General features: G+C 38.4%; 1 protein-coding gene across 4 annotated transcripts in view; it reads right to left on the bottom strand.

The window, feature by feature from the left end:
- ryr3 (ryanodine receptor 3) overlaps nt 1-19865 on the bottom strand; it is a 108991-nt gene that overhangs the window by 67012 nt on the left and 22114 nt on the right. For 2 of the 4 annotated variants that reach the window (XM_006792684.3, XM_006792682.3), the window contains exons 4-15: nt 18600-18620; nt 14397-14471; nt 12487-12565; nt 12006-12118; nt 9513-9612; nt 8910-9003; nt 8138-8212; nt 6014-6170; nt 3474-3638; nt 1119-1240; nt 826-1006; nt 388-523 (exon numbers count right to left, since the gene is read on the bottom strand). In XM_006792684.3, coding sequence (XP_006792747.2) covers nt 388-523; nt 826-1006; nt 1119-1240; nt 3474-3638; nt 6014-6170; nt 8138-8212; nt 8910-9003; nt 9513-9612; nt 12006-12118; nt 12487-12565; nt 14397-14471; nt 18600-18620 — 1318 coding nt within the window. The remainder of the gene's footprint in view (nt 1-387; nt 524-825; nt 1007-1118; nt 1241-3473; nt 3639-6013; nt 6171-8137; nt 8213-8909; nt 9004-9512; nt 9613-12005; nt 12119-12486; nt 12566-14396; nt 14472-18599; nt 18621-19865) is intronic. The other 2 variants (XM_006792686.3, XM_006792685.3) reach the window with 1 other exon arrangement.

Below are 19865 nucleotides of genomic sequence, written 5' to 3' on the forward strand. Positions count from 1 at the left end.
AAGAATGGCATTAAGTGTCAATTAAATGATGCGACCAGCTGCTAACTCCAGATGTGGAGTGAGAATGTGAACAACATAAAAAGTGAGGAAGTGAAGACAGAAGGGAGTAGAAAAAAGATAAAATAAAGAAGGTGGGAAGCGAAGGAAAGGAAGGAAAGAAATGAGGCATTAAGGATGATCTAAAAGCTACAATATGGAATGCAGGAAATAAGGGGTGGGGAGTTAGGGAGATGAGAAACATAGAAGAGAAGGCAAATTCAGTGAAGACACTGAAGGTAGATAAATACTACACGTCTACCCTAAACCAACAGCTGACAGTGTTTAAAAAAAGAAAAGAAAAGAAAAACAAACGATGTGGATATTTCATGTGATCACTCAACTGTTTACCTAAGAGTTCATAAAGCAGGTTGAGAATGTCCTTCCACGCTGCGCCAGCTTCCTCCCCAGCCACCTCCCCGAAGTGGGCTGCACTGTCGTACAGGTTCATTCGATCAATGCATTTGGACAGAAGACTCAGCATACCCTGAGAAAAATAAAAGATATATACATAATTATTGTGTATTCTTTTACAAGAATTGATAATAACTGAATAGCAAGGAGCTAAACAAATACAGATGATGAAAGATTAATAGGGACTCATTAAAATACATTAAATTTATGTAACCAAAGTCAAAACATACATTCATTTAAGGTTTTAACCACTTTTTCCCCCCACACACACAAAAAAACCCCACATCCTGCATAGCATCATCTAAATGAGAAACATCATCAGTGTATGAGAGGTTTTCTTTTTGCATAGAAATTAATCACACCACCCACTCTCACCTCCTCTTTGAAGAGGTCCTGACGTTTGATGAGTGAACGGAGAAGACACTGCTTCTCTTCATGCTCCAGCTCAGAATCGGGCTGCTTAAAGTACTCAATCAAATCATTCAGTGTCTGTAGCACCTCTTCAACGTACCCGGCCACCGCTGTAGACTCTCCTGCTGCAATGCTGTCCAAAGCTCTGGGAGGAAAAAAAGGCAGAAAAGACAGAGAGGGTGGATCAATGTGTAAAATTTTACAAAAATTTAGTGTGGAGTTTTTGCTAGAAGCAAAGAGAACCCTCCTATAATTACTTGATGAAGTTGGTAAAGAGGAACGTGGTGTTACGGATGATGCGTGCAGCCCGAGACTCCTCATGTTGACAGCGCTGGAGGATGAGCCCGTCATCCATGTGGCCCTCAGAATGTAGGCAGGCCTAGCAGGACAAACACACATGTGAATATTAATTTTTTAAACTAGGATGCAACAAGATGCCAGTAACCTGCTGGAAACTTCTGTCCTGTCAGACTTTTGAAAACTAATCTGTGTAATCTCAAATATTCTAAAATAAAACCTAAAATGAACAGGTGTAAGAACGAAAAGCATATATGTAATCACTTTTTGTGATGTGCCAGTCTTCTATGGCTAGTGAGTTTACAACACCAATGCTCAGTGAAATCTGACTTACTGTAATCAAGCAGCCTAATTAAAAAAAGCCAGGGGGGTGGGGGCAGGATTTAAGTGTAAACCCACCACCCGTCACCTCCAACACGTCTGGTGCTTTGGCATGCGGCCAAGGCTGCAAGGTCTGCCTGGCGCCAGCATGACGTGGTATTTGATGTCCCTGGACAAATGCCGGCGATGAGCAGCGTTTATATGCCACCCTAATCCTTCTGTCTTACCCAAAACTAACTGTCACCCTCCACATGGCCAATTATCACGTTTAAATGAGTTTCAGCCTCATGTGCACTCTCTGTGTGTCTGCAGAAGAGATGGGAGTGAAGTGCGGGTGACCACATCTGATGTATCCAAGGCTAACAATTTTAACGCATGCTCAATCATCCAGATTCTGTTCATCTGGATGTAGCGTTTTCTATTTTGTCACTCATTCATATGACTTCTTCAGTTTCAGCTGACTGCAGGTTTCCCCAACCTTATAAACAGTACATTTGCATAATGACTGACACTAGCACCATTGACTAACAATGGGCTGTGAGGTCAGTTTCATGATCATAAATATGCATATTGTCATGACCAGTCACAGAGAGCTGGGGAATGGCTCCAATCACAACACTGTAAGATGGTGAAAGATGTGTCCTTAGGCCCCCTCCTCGATGGCCTCCTTGACTCATCGCTCAAACCAGAGTTCCTCCCTGTCCAGGATGTGTACATGCTCATCATTGAAAGAGTCCACTGGCCTATAGGTGTAAATAGACTTAGTTGGTTGGGTGTTTGGAAAGCCAGCCATATAGCCCACTGCTCTGACTGTGTGTTATTTGCGTATGCACTCATTGGCTTTGAGGAATGGCAGGCATTTATGGTCATGTTGTAAACAGATGGCAGCTATATATATTGCATATTTCTATCACTACAGTATGTGCTGTGCAATAAATTATTTGTAATTATTCCTGGAACGGTTGTTTACTCATGCTAACCATAAAAAAAGGAGAAAAAACCCCCCAAAAACAGGTGATTATCCAACCATGCAAAGTGGACAACTGCAACAAACCCAGAGTTTTACTGTCTGTGAGTTACTTCCTCATTTCTCTGTGTAGGTTTTCAGTCATTCACATCATGGTAGTCTGAGGAGCTTGAAAAGAAGTTGTACTTTGTGAAGTCCAGTCCCCTTCTTTTCTGCTTAATTTGCACCATTGAAGTATCGACTGGCTTATATATCATTATTTGGAGCAGATGAAGGGGTCAGTAGCAGAAGTGCTCTGCTCAAGAACTTCATTATACCACCTTGATTACTTTAGTGTACAATATGCTGAGATGGAGTATTTTTTTCCAATAAAGTCATTTTAGCATAAACACACAGGAAACCTGGGGCCGGTCAGCAGTACTCCTTTTGTTTATTGGTCATGTAAAATATAATCAAGTGACTAACAACAGTACAGTGCGCTGTGCATATGGAGGTTGAAGGGAATTTGGTGCAAACTTATTAAAAGTTTGTCCTTGACCAATAAAAAACAGATTACCTGGCTATTTTCATAGCAGTTATTTTGACATTCAGCATAAAGAGAGATGTAATAATTAATATTTGTTATGGTCATGTTCAATTCAGGTGGGCATAGCTGCTGGTATTGCACTTAATGGAATGGGACCGTAATTACCTTTATCTTAAATATACACTGTAATTATACCCTATGAAGGGTCAAAATAAGTGTGTAGAAGATCTATTCAGCTTCTAATTTGATTCATCTAAATAAACATAAACAATGTGTATTTTATGTATTGTTTTGTTGTGACAGTCCTGCAGGGACAGAGCCCTGGTCAATGTATTAAAATTAAACTGTTCATTAAATGGTCCCATCTACATCCCAGCTACATTAGTAAAAGTTACTGCAAAGTCTATTGATGCATACTCAATCATCTAGGAAGGAAAATCCCAGAAGGCTGATTTTGTTCAAGGCCAAATCCAAGTTTTAAAAGAAAAAAAATGTATTTACCCTTCTTTTTAGGGGACCAAGACGAGATGATTTGGCATCTGGCGCCTGGTAGGACAGCCACAGTCCTGTTGCCACATGCATGATGAAGCACACAGAGTCTCCGTACTTGATCTCTGGGACGCCCATGCCATCAATGTCCCTCTTTGGGCCAGTATCTCCCTTTTCCTGTAGCAGGAACATACACAGATTAGCAAAGAGACTCAGACGGAAATAAAATCACTCACACACACACACACATATATATATATACACACACACATGCATGCATATATATAAGCCTGGAAATGTGACAAATGAAGATGTATTGTGATTAGATGGTAATCAGAGATGCCCGTTGCGGAGAATGCATTCATTGGCCTGCCAGGAGGTTGCTGCCGGCCTCATTAGCTCTGCTACATTTCTGGCAAAGCAGAGATGGAGCGATGCCACTGATTGCAGTCGACAGCAAGTAGCGAGAAACATATTAAAGCCAATGTTCAACATGGCGAAGCTTTGACCTTTCCAGATACAGGAAATAGCAGGCACAGGGGGTGTGGATAAGGGATGGAGAATAAGAAGGTTATTAAACAATCTATATTCTTCTAAGGAAACATGAGTTCTAAGTAAGAGCAATGTTCTGCTGCATTGCCAGGAGTATGATAGGAAAGACTTTGAAGTGATGCGAGTCAGAGGGATTTTTACACTGCATCCACTGGGGATAAAGGGATATCCATAGGAACAAATGGAGCTCTGTGAAGGTGACTCAGTGTGCACTTTATGTGGTTGTAGCCATTTTAACAAAGGATAATAATTATGGATTGTTCACATATAAAAACAACCCCCCCCCAAAAAAAAAAAAAAAATCACTGTAGATATTTTGGCAAGTTTTATCTGGATCTCTTCAGGTAAGGGAGGTTCAGCACAAAAATACATATAAATTTAGTCTTTTCTCCTATTGGGTGTGTTTTTTTAAAATCACAGATCAACAGAAAGAAAAAAATATACAACCTGTAGTTTTATCACTCTCTTGTGCTACCTTCTACTGCACAACTCATACAACAGTGTGTACCATATTCATGGGAATAAATAAAAGACTTTTCCCATTGCTGCTTCAAGTAAACCGTGTGCTCCTCTCTCGTGGTTATATCCAGCGTCAAGTCATTATTTTTGGACTACATGCTATCAAATGAGAGCCACACAAACCCTCAGAGTTCAACAGAGTGAGAGTGTTGAAATGGATGTGCAACTGCAGGAAAGAAATGACTAAAGGCAAATAAGAGAATACAAAGTAGGCATCTAAAAAAAACACTATCAGCGCATCATAATTATTTTTAATATCGCAGTGGTGAGGGTGAATTTATTTTTTCTCCCTAATTGAAAACAGCTACAGTATATGCAAACCAGCTGCAATTGCACATGGACAACATGACTGCCTGCTCCAACGTTTACAGTGTTGTCAACTCAGCAGCTATGAAAAGGTTATTTTATAGTGGAATGGCATGAGCTCATTAAGGGCTTAGAGACTTGCTTTGGGAGTTGTTGATGAAGTAGTCAGGGTGAGATATTTTGAGTCCTCTTTTAATGAGGTTAGTTAACTAACAACATTTATTTACACCAACCCCCCAGAACGGCTTCCAGATCTTGTAACTGCCTTGCTCAAAGCGCACATAAGAGTTAGCTTTTAAACAGATAGTATACAGTGTTGTGAAAAAGTATTTGCCCCCTTCCTGATTTTGCATATTTGTGATACTTTAAAGTTTCCGATCATCAAGGAAATTTTAATATTAGACAAAGATAACCAGAGTAAATACAAGCGGGAGTTTTTAAATTATGATTTTATTACTTAAGGTAGTTATTCAAACCTGCGTGGCCCTATGTAAAAAAAAAAAAAAAATTGTTCCTTAAACCTTGTGCACATCAAGATGTTTTTGTACAATCGCTTTCTTATTTCATTTCTGAATCATAAGAATCACCTTAATAGAGGCAAGTGAGGCCTGCAGTTCATTAGATGTTATTTGGGGCTCTTGTGTAACCTCCTGGATGAGTCGTTGATGAGCTCTTGGATTAATTTTGGTAGGCGGGCCACTCCTGTCAAGGTTGTTCTAAGTTTTATCCATTTGTGGATAATGCCTCTCTAGCCATGGTTCGCTGGAGTCCCAAAGCCTTAGAAATGGCTTTGAAACCCCTTCTAGACTGAAAGATGTCAGTGACTTTGTTTCTTAGTTTCTTTAGATTGTGACAGGATGTGTTGCATTTTCAGATCTTTAACTCTACTTCGCTTTGTGAGTCTGTTTAAGTGATTTCTTGAATCAACAGGTCTGATAGGGATATTAAACTTTGCTTTCTACAAAACAAAACCAAAAAAAGTAGTTAATCACATTTAATTTGAGATTTAACAAAGGGTGCAATTACTATTTCGTACAGAGCCAGATATATTTTGATAGCTTTTTTTCACATTTAAGTGTGACAAAGATGCAAAAAAAAATACTAAATCAGGAAGGGAGAAAATACTTTTTCACAACATTGTAAATTATGTTTATACAGGCAAACAGAGCACTGACCTTGGAGGCCCTAAAGCAGAAAGCAGTGGCCGTGGTGTCAGACTTCACTCTGTCCTGCAGAACCAGTCCACGGTCTTCAGTCAGAGCAAGATAATGGCCAGTAGAGAGATGGCATAGTCTGAAGGGCTGGCCCCACCGGATGTGGCTACCACTCCAGCTAAACACAGAGAACTGGTGTCACAAACTTTGAGTGCAACATTGCCCTGAAATTTCTAGACTTGGTCATCTGTGATTGTTTTCACAGCATAAGGAGAGTCAGGCTTGGAAAATGCTTTTTCTCACATGCAGCACACGTCAGGAGGTGGACTGTTTGCATTAGGTGAAGCTTGCTGAATATAGCCTCCAGGCTAGTAGTGAATTCACCCACTCACATGTGTTCATTCTCACATCCACCTCCATTGAGTAATCTCTAGAAAAAAAAAACTTTCTCAGCATTTTCTATTTTTTCCCCACCATGGAACCAACGGGGGGTTGATTTGATTCTTTTGTTGCAATAACAGGTAACAGGTACTCTAAATTGAGACTGTCGACATAATTTAATATTTGAAAAGTAGTTTTTAAATTATTTTTGCCAGGTTTTCTTTATAGAAGAAAAAAAAACACTCCACTATATTAACACAGACTCTGCAGGCACAATATTTAGTGGTCTAGACAACTGAGTTATCCACATAAATTGCCCAAACTATTCTGCATGTTACACTGCAAATACAAAGCTGACTTCATTCTAAGAAATTAATATCGCACCAGTAATGAAAGAATTTACCATATTTCCCTTCTTCCTATTTAAAAGAATGTTCAAATGCATGTAAAAAACAACCTTGAATCGCACTACCAACTAAAATGATTTCACATATCAACTTCAGAGCAGCTCCAGTTTCTCTCTACAGATGATGCAATTTGGGAAACATTGTTCACAATTCTCCCTTAAGTCAAAAGTAGAGACATGAGCCTTAATAGTCGCACCTGTGGCACTTTGAAAGTGTACTGAGTCTGACAGGAATTCCCAGTGAGAGCTGGCAGCCGATGTAACTGGTGAGAAATAGCGTGGGTGGCCAGTTAAAGGAAAATGTGAGAGAAAGGGGGACGGTGATAGAAGAGAGGTAGTTCAAAGCGGGTGGTAAACAGAGCCTCGAATTCTGGAAACTCTGCCAGTTAATTGGTACTGACAGCTCGGAGAAGAGATAGATGAAGTTTATATATAACCTGGGAACCTATAGCCTCCCACAATTTCTTTGTATTTTGTTAAATAAAGGGAAATATTTGCAGTCATTTATTGAAACCTAAGGAAACCTAAATAGGAATATAGTATAATGCAAAAACAGAGTTTGCGCTACACTGATGCCCCCCCCCCCTCCCCCGCTCAAGATGATCCCACACTGCTTCAAAAATGTTAAGATCTAGGCTCAGGGGAGGCCAATCCATTGTGTTTGTGCGTCTTTAATCCAGGTATGCTTTTCCTACATTGACAGTGTGTTTGGCATTATAGTCATGCTGAAAAGCTGCCAATCCAATGCTTTCCAGATGGTACTGTACATTTCTGCATTCATAATTCCATTAATTTTGACAAGATCCCCAAAACAACTGGCTGAAATGCAAACTCTAAACCATGACAAAACCTCCGCTATGGCTACACATGGCTGTAGAGGCACACTTTGTACCTCTCTCTTGACCATAACTGACGACAAATTGAACTAAAAATGCAAAATTTGGAATAATCACCCCTTAAGACATTCTGTTACTGATTGTTATTCTAATTATTGTGTAATTTGGCAAAGTAATTTCTCCCCATTTCCATCATTAAGAATGGCTTTGTGACAGCTGCCTTTCCACTGAGACCATTTGTGAAGAACCTTTAGTGAACAGTAGAAGGATTAACTGAAAGGCCGTATTGATTTTAAATCCTGTGTCCCCTGTTTGTGTCCAGTTACTTAAGGACATAACTTTCAGATACTGTTTAATTACAGTAGGTAATTTTTTTAGGCTGACCACTTCTCACCTCATCCAGTTTAGATAATAATATGTATTCTTTTATATCCCACTCAAATAAAACAATCCCTTTGTGTAATTTCTGAGAGAAACGTATCATATTATTTATTTTATTTGTGTTTTTGAGTCAGATGTTACCTGATCCTCAGTGGCTCCACTCTCCACAGTGAACGGGCCCTTGATGCTCCCTTGCCAGCCTCATAGTTGACTATCCTAAAAGCAGAAGACACAAATGTGGACCTCGGTTAAGTGATTTAAGTGAGAGAAACAACATGAACAGTCCAACATGGTATGCCTCTGTTAAAGCTAAAAACACCCTCTGTGAACTGGTTCACAGAGGGTGTGAACCAGTTCACAGAGGGTGTTAATTTAATTTGTTTTTGAACATTTTGATGTTGTCAAGAAAAATATCACAGTGTCTCCATATATACGATTATTCCTGCTTAAACCTCACTGTGCAGGTCAGAAAACAAGAGATTCTTATATTTTATGATAGTGACTCAGGAGGGAGAAAAAACTGTTGGGCTGAAAGGCTATTTCAGTGCTTCTCAATAAATAACAGCCTTGTAACCCTTCACACAGGATTACAACAGAAAAAGAGTTTGCATTGAAGAAAAAAAAAAAAAAAAGAGGTCTCAGGTGAATTTTCCTCAAAAGAAAAAACACAAAAAAGTGGATTGAAAAGTAAATTTTGAACTCCTCCTATAACTTTAACATATGTGGTAAGTGTAAACTTTTGCAGTATTTCCTCACAGTTTAAGACAAAAAACAAACAACTTTTTTTCAGTTTTAAAGTGAAGCTTAAAAGTGACAACATTTTTTAGTTTATTAGTTATTATCCTCAAAACTATTTTCCCAATGGTTAGTTTGAAAGATTTAATTAATTAAATTAATTAATGTAATTACTAACCTCTGCTCCTCTTCACTCTTGTCTGCTCCAGGGATGGTCAGGCTCTCATCATGCCCATGACAGAGACGCATCACATGTCCACCAACTAAAAAACCTAAAAGGCAAAAAAAAGTTCCATTTATTCATGAAAAAGAAATCATTTATTCTAATATATGACTGCTTTGTTTTTCAGACACCATCAGTACATTAAAATGATGACAGGAAATAATACATTTTAAAATTATTAAAAGGTGGACTTTCTTTGAAACATTAACTTAAAATTGTGAGTTTAAATTAAACAGATTTTTTTTATTTAGACACACACACACACACACACACAGTCGTGTTTTCACATCCTTGTGGGGACATCTAATTGACATAATGCTTTCCTTAGCTGCTTACCCTAACATTAACCATCAAAAATGAATGCCTAAACCTAACCCTAACCTAATTGTAACCCTGACACTAAAAATTACATCTTGAGTCTCAGAAATGTCTTCAAACTTGTGGAGACGGGAATTTTGTCCCCATAAGGGCCTGTTGGTCCCCACAAGTATAGTAAACTTCCAATTTTTGGTCCCCACAAAGACATGTTAACATGGTTGTTGGGGTTTTTAAGCTTACCTACTGCCATGTTACTTGATGAGCAGGTAGGCTGGACATTCCACAGGGTCTGCATGAAGGAGGCATCCACGTGAAAGTTGCCATTGGAAATAGAGAGATGCTGGAAAAGAGAAGCACAGTTACACAGGGAACAGTTGACCTTGAGTTAACCAGCTGTGTTAGCAGCAGGAAAACAGGGACATACAACACAATTTAGCAACAGTGCACAGACGAGGAAGATGTCCAAGCGCCTGGAGTTGAAAAGAGATTAAAACATGTCGTCCTTCTCATGAGGAGGACATGTTTTAATCTCTTTTATCACTGCAGGCTAAAGGCACTGCTCCATGTAACATAGCCAGATAATGCAATAATTTCTTTGAGCATAAAAAAGAAAGAAAGAAAGAAAAATAAATACATTTGAAAAACAGCTACTCCTGGTAGGTTGCATTCAGATGAAAGTGAAAAGTCGATATGAGTTTAGCTTTAGGCTATACCCAAGTAAGCATTGATGCAAGGATTTCTAACACATACAATACAGGCAAAAGGGTTTAGCAGCTGCCAATGCTCACACCCTAGAACACCATTAGGAAGTCCTTTAATAGTTCCAAAATATATTCTACAACATGAAAACAAGTCTTTACGAAATTCCCCTGAAAACATCATACTATCATACTATAATATGAGCACCAATTGAGTTTTCTTTCATTTGCCTGTATTTGTCCTAGCATGTCATTTAAAAATGTTGGCCATCTTAATCTGTAACAGTAGACATTATGGATTAGTAGAGGTCTATAAATGCCAAGTCAAAACATCTATGCACTGTCTCTCTCAAAAACGATTTTTATTATCCTCACATTTATCCAACAAAATCACCCTGACTTGATAAAAAGACATAAATGCATTCACTGTGATGTAATGGATGACAGTAATAATGCAGTGATTGCTTTTGCATTTCTGAGGTGTCCCATTCTTCAATAGCTGAATTTCCGACAAGCTACTGCAGGTACAGGCTTTACAGTATCTTTGCCAGATTTGCTTTAATTGCATATTTTCCTCCCCGAAGGACTGGTATGGCCACTAGAAGAGAGTGCAAGTCACTTTCCCATGCCAAGCACGTCAATGTCCCTCACTTTTGCCATTTCTCGCTCTGCCTCTTCCTCTGTTTCTCCTCAAATCCCCCTCTCCTCTCTTTTCCATGTAAGTTAATTGAGGTCAGGTGTATAGCTCTGCATAGTGGAGACAGCATTAACTCAAAGCTCATCAGTCAGGCAGATGAGTTTCATAAAAAACATTATGAAAAACCTGCATGGGGTTGGAGGGGGGCATGGGAGGGGATTCACAGGTAATCAGATTTCTAGTTCAGATAGCAAAGGAAGGTTTTTTGAGTTTCCCTCCTGAATTGCCTTGTCACTCCAAAGTTGGTGGGAGTAAGACCGGTATCAGGGTTATCCGAGTGCTACGAAACTTTCCAAAGTATCTTTTCAGGCAGACGGTGAACCAAAGCAGATAACTCCAGCTATGTGGGGCAAATAATCTTCAAAACAGAACCACTCTTCTTTGCATACGGCGCATTTGGTCTTTCGAGTTTAGAGGAAGACAAATCACCTCAGATATAAAAAAAAAGAAAATACCTGGCAGTAAAATAAGAAAGCTTCCAAAACAACAGCAGAAAATATCTGAATTAAGTGAGATTTGACAAGCAAACCAGACAAAAGAAAGCAAGAGATTATACACAGAGTATCGGAAACACAAGAGTGACTCTGATGTAATCTGACTGTTCGAAGAACAGTACATATTCACGAGAGAAATCTGGATTAAAGCTGAAGGAAGAGCATCTGATTTAATGAAAACTGCTCCAATTAATCATCACGTTTAAAAGCTGCATCCTCATTTTTAGTGGGTGGATAAATGATGTCCTTTGGTGAACTACAGTGTTTTTAAGAAAAGTTACCAGAAGAATAAATTATGTTTTCTTTTCTGTAAGCTGATAAATGTTGCTTTGAATTAGCAAGCTGCAAATAAAATATACGCCATGTGCTTGTCTATTAATGCATCGTATTTAAGGCTTCCTATGATGCTAAATAACTTCCATATCATCACAAGAAGAGGTAGTTTTGCCTAAATTATTAATAAGGTTCAGTCAAGCTACTCCTACAGTTTTACAGGTGGATAAAGTTTAACTGGATTGCAATGCCAGAATTCAATTTAAAAAAAAAAAATTCATCTCTTATCCAAAACAATGAAACAGAGTCTTGGAGCTAAAACTACACAGCTTGTTTGCTTGTGACACTAGGACAAAACTAAGGAAATTTACATTTGGTGGATTATTTCTTTGTTGTAATAATGCTTCTTGGTAATGAATCCTATATGACTGGAAAGACTGTTTATTTCCCCTCAAATGGTCATCATTTGTGGCAGAGGGGTCATTTGGTTTATCATGCATACATTTATCTCAGTCACAGGTGCGCTTCTAATGCCGTCTGCTCTTGTGAAGCTCTTTTAGATGTGACTTACTAGATATCTCTCCGTCGACACACTGACAAGAATCAGGTCGTCTCCAATGCGGACTTTCTCTCCCTCAGATCTCTGTTTGGATGCAGGGTGAATGGTCCACCAGCAGGACTCTCCTATTGACATGAATACACATAAAAATAATATTCAAATAAGTGGCAACAAGTGGAATATAAAGCTTGGGAAAATCTACTGAGCAGTGCAGACACATACATGCCCTTTAAAATCCCTCCTCTCTTTGGTTAGATCCTGTAGAAGCAGTGTTCTACAGGATCTGTTTCGATATGATAAATGACCTTATGCTTTAGTTCAAATGTCGAATATAGCTATACTGTGCACACACACGCACACACAAACGTGGAGTTTGAGTATTTCTCCCAATAATTCAATCTCAAAGTTAAATCAACCTGAAATGATCACTCCCAAAGGCTGAATTCACCTGAAAGCAGTAAAATCTCTGAAGTGCCTAATAGTCATACCATACCTATTGAATCTTCTTGCAGTCCGACATCAAATGACAGCTTGTCTGTCAGAGACCTTGATGTCTTCAAACAGGTCATGTACTGGTGAGTGAAAAATGAACTAATGTTAGGTCAAATGAAACACTAAGACTAGCCATAAGAGGAATTCAGCTCATGTTAAAGTGTCTCATTAAAATACAGGGGTGAATTTAGTGCTAAATAATTAGTATATTAATCAATTAGTAAGGAATTCATTCATTGATTTTCTGTTTGAAGTTATGATTAAATGCTACTGTGCAAAAGTCTCGAGTCAGGTCTTATTTCTTTCTCTTTTTTTTAAATATAAAAATGAGAAAATGGGTGCAAACATACTTGGAGATAAATGATATAAAACCAAAACAGAATTTGTCCAATTCTAATAAGCTTGAAAGTCATGGGTACCTTTACACTTCAACTTATCCTAAACTCTCTTAGGCAAGCTTTCGTGCCTTTTCTTCAAGTAGTCTTCAGAAATTCTTCTAGAAGACTGTTGAAGGACATTCAAAGCTTCTCTTTTGATGTTGGCTGTCATTTGTTCTGTTCTCCATTAAGATCCCACACTTCTTCAATTATGTTGAGGTCTGAGCTCTGGGGAAGCCAGTCCATGACTGATAGTGTTCATTTTGCATTAGCAGTTAATGCATGCTTTTCCTCCGCTGGCAATGTGTTTGGGATGTTTGTCATGTTGAAAAATGAAGCAGCTGCCAGTAAAGTGTTTTCCAGATGGCACTGGATGGTCGAGCAAAATCTGCTGGGGCTTTCTTTGTTCTTAAGTTGATCAAAGTTGACAAGAACACCCCACTGGATGAAATGTAACCCCAAACTATGGTAAAAACATGTTCTACAAATGGCTGTAGACACTCACTGCTGTACTTCTTTTCTGACCTCTTCCAATACATATTAAAACAATATTGTAAAATCCAGAATCATTGCTCCAAGTGTCGGTTCATCTGCTGTAGATTTGTGTTTTGTTTACTCCTGATAAGTTCATCTTCCACTTATCCATATTCCTTAAACCTTTTAAGGACTACACATCATGCAAAAATATGCCGACTCCTAAGGCAACACCTCTCTTGGGGACCTTAGTGCAAAAAATACCATTTAATTTCTGCCAAACTGTGTTACCATTGTTTTTTTTATTTTTTATTTTTGTAGATTTAGCAAAAAAAAAAAAAAGTGTATTTTTCCAACAGGCTATTAGTAACAACGTATGTAAAGATACAATTTAAAATTGGTTCTTTACCAAGTTGTGTTATGTGCAGATGCAAAACTGCTTTTTATGTTGAAATCATACTGTAGGTCATTCTTCTGAAAGTATAAGGTTCAAGGACTGGACTGAAAATGGGTGACAAAGCAGCCAAAGTCAAAAGAAAATATTTGAAAGATCTCCAGAAAGCTTTGAGAACTATTGTTCAAGACCACTATAAAAAAAAGAAAGTCTTTCTTTTTGGAAATGAAATACAAAGAAACAAGTGGTGGCTCAAGACTTTTACAAAGAATCGTGTGAATTGCAGATTATGTTTTTCCAACTTCAGTTCAATCAAAAGCAACTGAAGACTTCACAATCATGTCATGGTTCTAATATTTTTAAACACCAGGGCTTTTTCATTAAAGATTTTTTTAAGTAGATCTAAAAGACATTGTCTAACATAATATTACATTTACTTTACATATTAATTGGAGTCTTATTTACTCATTTTTTGGTTTCTTTTTCATCAAATGGGAACAAATAATATAAAAAAGCAACTGTCATCAATAATGTAACAGACTTTGCTTTTCCCACATGAAGACCAATTATGTTAACTCGTGCATACTTGATAAATAGACCCCATGGTGAGCTAGGAAAATCCTTGTCCCCTTTAACTTTCTGTCATTCTTGCACATTAATACTCACCATGCCACTGAAGGAGTGGCGTAGGAGGATGGCGTGACCGTAGAGCAGGGTCCGGTGTCCACCCCCCTGACCCGCCTGCCAGGAAATAAACAGGTAATAGATTATTATCATATTTCTGACCTCTGAACCCTGACAGGTTAGTATCTCCAACTTTACTTCTGCATCAGTTATTAAAGTGCGAGTGGCTTTACGCTCTGTGCGAGCAAAGCATGGGACGTCCTGGATCAAATATCCTTTACTGAAGATCACCATTCCAAGTGCAAGCGGCAAAGAGAAAAAGAGGAACACACAAAAAACTCCATTCACAGTCAAACAAACACATAGATAGTATCACACCCAGTAGACAACTTGCTCATTCTTGTGACAAACAAGAATAACTGTGAGGTTTGGTAGCAAAACACCTGAGGAAATGTGAGGAAACAGATGAGCCAAAAAAAAAAGAAAAAGAAAAAGAAAAAGTAAAAAAAGAAAAAAAAGAGTGGATCCTTTATCATCATGGTGAATAAAGAAATTGCTTCTTACCTTTTTAATCAACCTCTAGCAGCAGAATAAAAACAAAAAAGAAGATGACCATAAGCAGCAATAACTAACCCAGGTCTGCACAAGCAAGGTTCTGGAATTCATGGAGTCAGCTCACATTTAAATGAATTAATTAAATCAAACTCAAAGATTCATACGTACACGCACGAGAAGGTTCTTGTTAATTTCTAAAGGTTCTGCTTTAATGTAATTAGCAAATTTGGCCTTAAACTGCAAAATGTTAACAGAGTTTAGCTCACACGTGTATTGAAAGTCCTATTATCAGAGCTGTGAAGAGACACTTTCTTCTCACCTACAGTACATTTAGAGTATCCACTCGGATTTAACATTTCTTTAAAGTTTAAACAATGATTAGGCCCTGCATCCACTTAAGCAATGCATAGAGGTTCTCCTCTAGTCTAGTTGTCAGCATTAATTTGTATTTAATGGTAGGTTTACATTCAAATTAACTCCCAATGGTGCCCTGAATACGACCCTTAGCGAATTCTCATTTGGCTTCAAAGTCTCACCCAGATGGCTTGAATAAGTGAGACGAAAAAGGAAATGGAAGGTTCGATCAAAAGAAAAAAAAAAAAGGAGGGGGGGGGGGGAAGAGTATCCAGCAACAGCTGGGAGGGGGGTACCGAGAGAGAGCCAGCCTGTATTTCAGGCCTGCTGTCATGCTGACACATCACTGCCAGGAACTGTGACCTTTGGTGTGGTGCCCCTCCTGTGTATAAGCACTGTATCATGAATAGCTAGTACTGTTTTATGAAATTTGCTAGACAGTATTTTGTCTCGCTTACTTTGTCTCGTATTTTGTTGCAAAAGGATAAAGGGTGTGCGTGCTGTATACTTATGGATAATTGTGGTGATTTGAAGTATTTTTCTTCTAGTCAGAGATGGAAATAAAGAGGTAAAAACTGACAATGAATTGTTCATACTACCATTTATTGTCTCTGAATCTAAAGACTGCCGTGCTGTTGCAGTAAGCAACATATTTCATGATTTCGAACTAATGTGGAAATAACTCTATGGAGTAACGCCAACAGTTACTTTCACATCTGCAGAAATCACTTCCTGGAAAGTGAAGGTAGCGTAATTTAATCATTTGTGTTTTATAGAATTGATGACTAAAACAAGTTTAATAAATCTTCGGTAAACATTTTTCTTCTCACTCCAATCTAATTTCTGAAAATTGTACAGAATAAAAGTCTAATTCATTCACACAAAATCGCCCGTACTTCTTATAACTATATATAATATAAAAGAAAAGCAGCCCCCCTTAATTCTAAAGTTTTACTCAGCAGGGCATTGAAAAACAAAACAAAACAAACAAACAAACAAATCTGAGCCATACTGGTTTCGGGTATGAAGCCAAAATGCTAAAGTAATAGGCATATCCCATGTTTCAGTATCTTGTAGTAATCAATTTATATATGAGTTTCAGTGTCCTACGTTGTTGTGGACGGACTTTGGCTCACTTTTCTTTACGATGTTGCTTCAGGTCATTGAGGTTTGTGGGAATTTGTTTATTAGTTTTCTTAACATCAGCATTTCAGTGGGTTTGAGGTCTGGACTTTGCTGCCGTCTTCCTGTGTCATGACCCAATTATAGCCAACCTTTAAATATGAGACTGTCTCTCAAACAGACAGTCTCATATTTTACTCTACCAAACCTTTGGTAAACAGAGGACCTCATAGTTGACTTTCTTACTGCAAGGTGCCCAGGTCCTGTGACTGCAAAACAAGCCGAGATCATCACCGCTCCACCGCCATGCCTGACAGTTGGTATGAGGTGTTTTTGCTGTGCATTATGACTGAAAGGACAAGCCAAAGGACAATGTCCCAGACGCCTAGTGGTTTGTTCAGATTCAACCTTGCAAACCTAAAGGGTGCTGCCATGTTTTCTTTTCTCCTGGCAACCCCTCTAAACACGCCATACTTGTTCAGTCTTTTTCTAATTGCCACATCATCGACTTTAACATGCTAACTGAGACCTGTAGAGTTTGCACAGTTTGACCTCGGGTTGACTTTGCTGAAATGTCCTTTCCTGGTTATAAGCATATGTTAAAATCCAGACCAGCAAACTATCAGAATTTCTTCTTTTACAGAGCTGGTCAAACTTGCTGAAGAACAGTTAATATGCTCTATTTGATTAGCAGTACCTGGCTGTTACTGCTTCCATAGGAATTAAAAGGGTAAGTAAGCATGAACTAAGTTCTTTTTGTTTTGTGTTTTTTTAAGAACAGACTTGCATTAAATCCTGTAAAATCTGCCCTTTTGACCAATGACCAGCTTCTGCAACACATACTACAAGGATTTCATTTTCTACCACGCTTACTTTTTTGCTGGACGCTCATCAATTATTGACCAACTATACCTCACCTAATACCTAAACTAAGATAATCCCCACAAATATATTCTTGCTTGCATTTAAAAATGTGATGTGTATGTACAATTGCCAATACTCATTTACAATTACAAGAATTAATCACTGTCCATTTCTTTCCAAGGCTTGCTGTAAAGCTTCTGAAGGTTTTATAGCAAACTGTGACTAATGGATCTTCCTAAATGTACAGTTAATATCTGATCTCATATGGAATGGCCTGAGGATGGGAAAAAGCAAAGTAATCAATTTTCCAAGGAGGAGGGAAAAAAAGATTCAGCCCAGTCTAATTTGCTAAGTACCACCTGATACATTGACTTTTATGTACATATTTAATGTGCTGTCCTTCGAATCACTGGATAACATACAGCTTAATTTGCTTTGCATTAACTTAATAAAATCACATTAAAATATCATATGCATTGTGATGTGCAGTGTTTGACATGTAGTTAATAATAATAATAATAATAACAAAAAATAATAATGAAAACATTCATCCAGTAATCTGATCCCAAGCATTAAAAGTGCACTGAATAATCCTCAACAGCTGTGCATGTGAAAACTCTGAAATCAAAACTGATTTCAGGACATTTCCTCTTGTCAGTACTCTTAAAATCAATTGATGTTAGAGACCAAACCCAGAGAAAACAGAGAAGCACACCGAGACCACAAAGCGAGTTTCCTGCCAAAATGTGGGTTTTCTAAATTAAACTAATTAATGACCAAGGATACCACTTGTAAGCTACATTTATGATATGTAGCAGAGATATTTCAAGTTGTAAATCAAGGCTTGAATTTAGTCCATGAAAAAACAAACGGGGATAATAAACGCTTGAGCAAACGATTAGCAGACTTTTAAGCGCTTACACACAAGGTATACAGGCAAAGAGATTTTACTCATGAGCACAGTTTGACAGTACCAATGGATGTCTATTTCTAGACTACCATAAGAGCTCTGAGACAAGTTAATCAATTGTCTCTACACTAGTCTGACCACTGATGAGGAAAAAGCCCCCCCCCCCCCCCCCCCCCCAAAAAAAGTGTCCTTTTAATTCTATTAATTGAAAATTCAGTGAGGTGGTAACTTTAAATGTACCACCAGTAGCATAATAATGGTGGTATAAAATATACTACCTGTCTTCTAGTTACATACATGACAAATAAAGCTTTCAAGACAGTCAAGAAATAGACGTTTCTTTAAGTGAAAGCACTTAAAGTTTCAGCCATTTAACTGCCAGTAAGTACGTCTGTCATGCACGCTGACAACATGATGGATGAACAAACTGATGGACCTACCCATTTTTCATGGTCAGCGCTCTAGTAACACACAAATACAAATAAAAAGAATGTGTTATCGGGATGTATGGCAGTCAATTACACAAAGTTGAGAGCAAAAATTTGGAGAATTATAGTGGTGCGAGGAGGTACAGCAATTTATTAGCCTTGCTACCAGAGAGTTTGTATTCTAGCCAACATCATGTTGTCTTGCCAAACAAGGCCAGCCAACAATGCTGCACTGTTGAGCACAAAACAATCTGCTACCCAGGCTAATAACAATGCAGTGCTGATTTTCCAGTGAGGGGAACCAAGTGGTTTACAAACTAAGACACTTAGGCCTCTGACACAGATGCTTCCCTATGCTGTGCAGAGCAACTGAGTACTTGGGCTATTTTGCATTAGTATTGTAAGCTTTTGTACTCAGCTTGTCTTACAAATAACCGTGATGCCCAGTAGTGGTTGGGTTCCTGTAATTGCCACAGTTGTACTGCACAATGATTCATGCTACCATCGCTCATCTCTATTCCTACAGTACCAGTGGTCTATCCAAAGTTTTAACTCATAATAATAACTGAATGCGTCACCTGAGGAATGCTTTCTAACTAAGAACAGACCATGTGTACTGAGTAGGAACAGTGACTAAAAAAATACAAACAATTACACAAGCACAACATTTTTTTGTATGTGGGTGTTTGTCCAAATTTAAATACCAGAGCACTGTTTTCTCTTTGTTTTTCCCAGAAGAAATTTAGAGTAAACAAGGGTGTATCAAGCGCTACCCATCGCCTGACCTCGCTTTATTAAATCTATAATGTGTGCTAGGAGTGCTGGGTGATGAGATTAAATGAAACATGAAATGGCTCTCTTAGAGCACAGCAGCATGAGTGAATATGGACATTGACTGGTTTACAAACCACATCCAGCCCACTGGAGGGCTTGCGTGCTATCGATGACACCCCCATGGCACTACAGAGAATCTGCCATATCCAATATTACTTACCTGCTCTAATAAACATGTCATGTAAGCTGGTGCAGTGACAGGAGGGAGAGGCTCACACTGTCGTGTAAATCAAGAGAGGATGTGGTGGATGCAGCAGTGCACTCACAGATAATTTCCCCCCCTTTCTTTCACCCTCAGTGACCTTTATTTATCTCTTATCAGGAATGTATTACAGAGAATGAAGGGAGACAGGTTCTGCTTAGAATTCAATTACAGTTCTCAGTGTTAAAATAGTTCAGAGCATTGCTAGGTCTGGTCTAAATGCTACTGGGATTTGATTGAAG

Source organism: Neolamprologus brichardi, chromosome 15 (assembly GCF_056152115.1).
Source record: "Neolamprologus brichardi isolate AB-2024 chromosome 15, ASM5615211v1, whole genome shotgun sequence".
NCBI lineage: Eukaryota > Metazoa > Chordata > Actinopteri > Cichliformes > Cichlidae > Neolamprologus > Neolamprologus brichardi.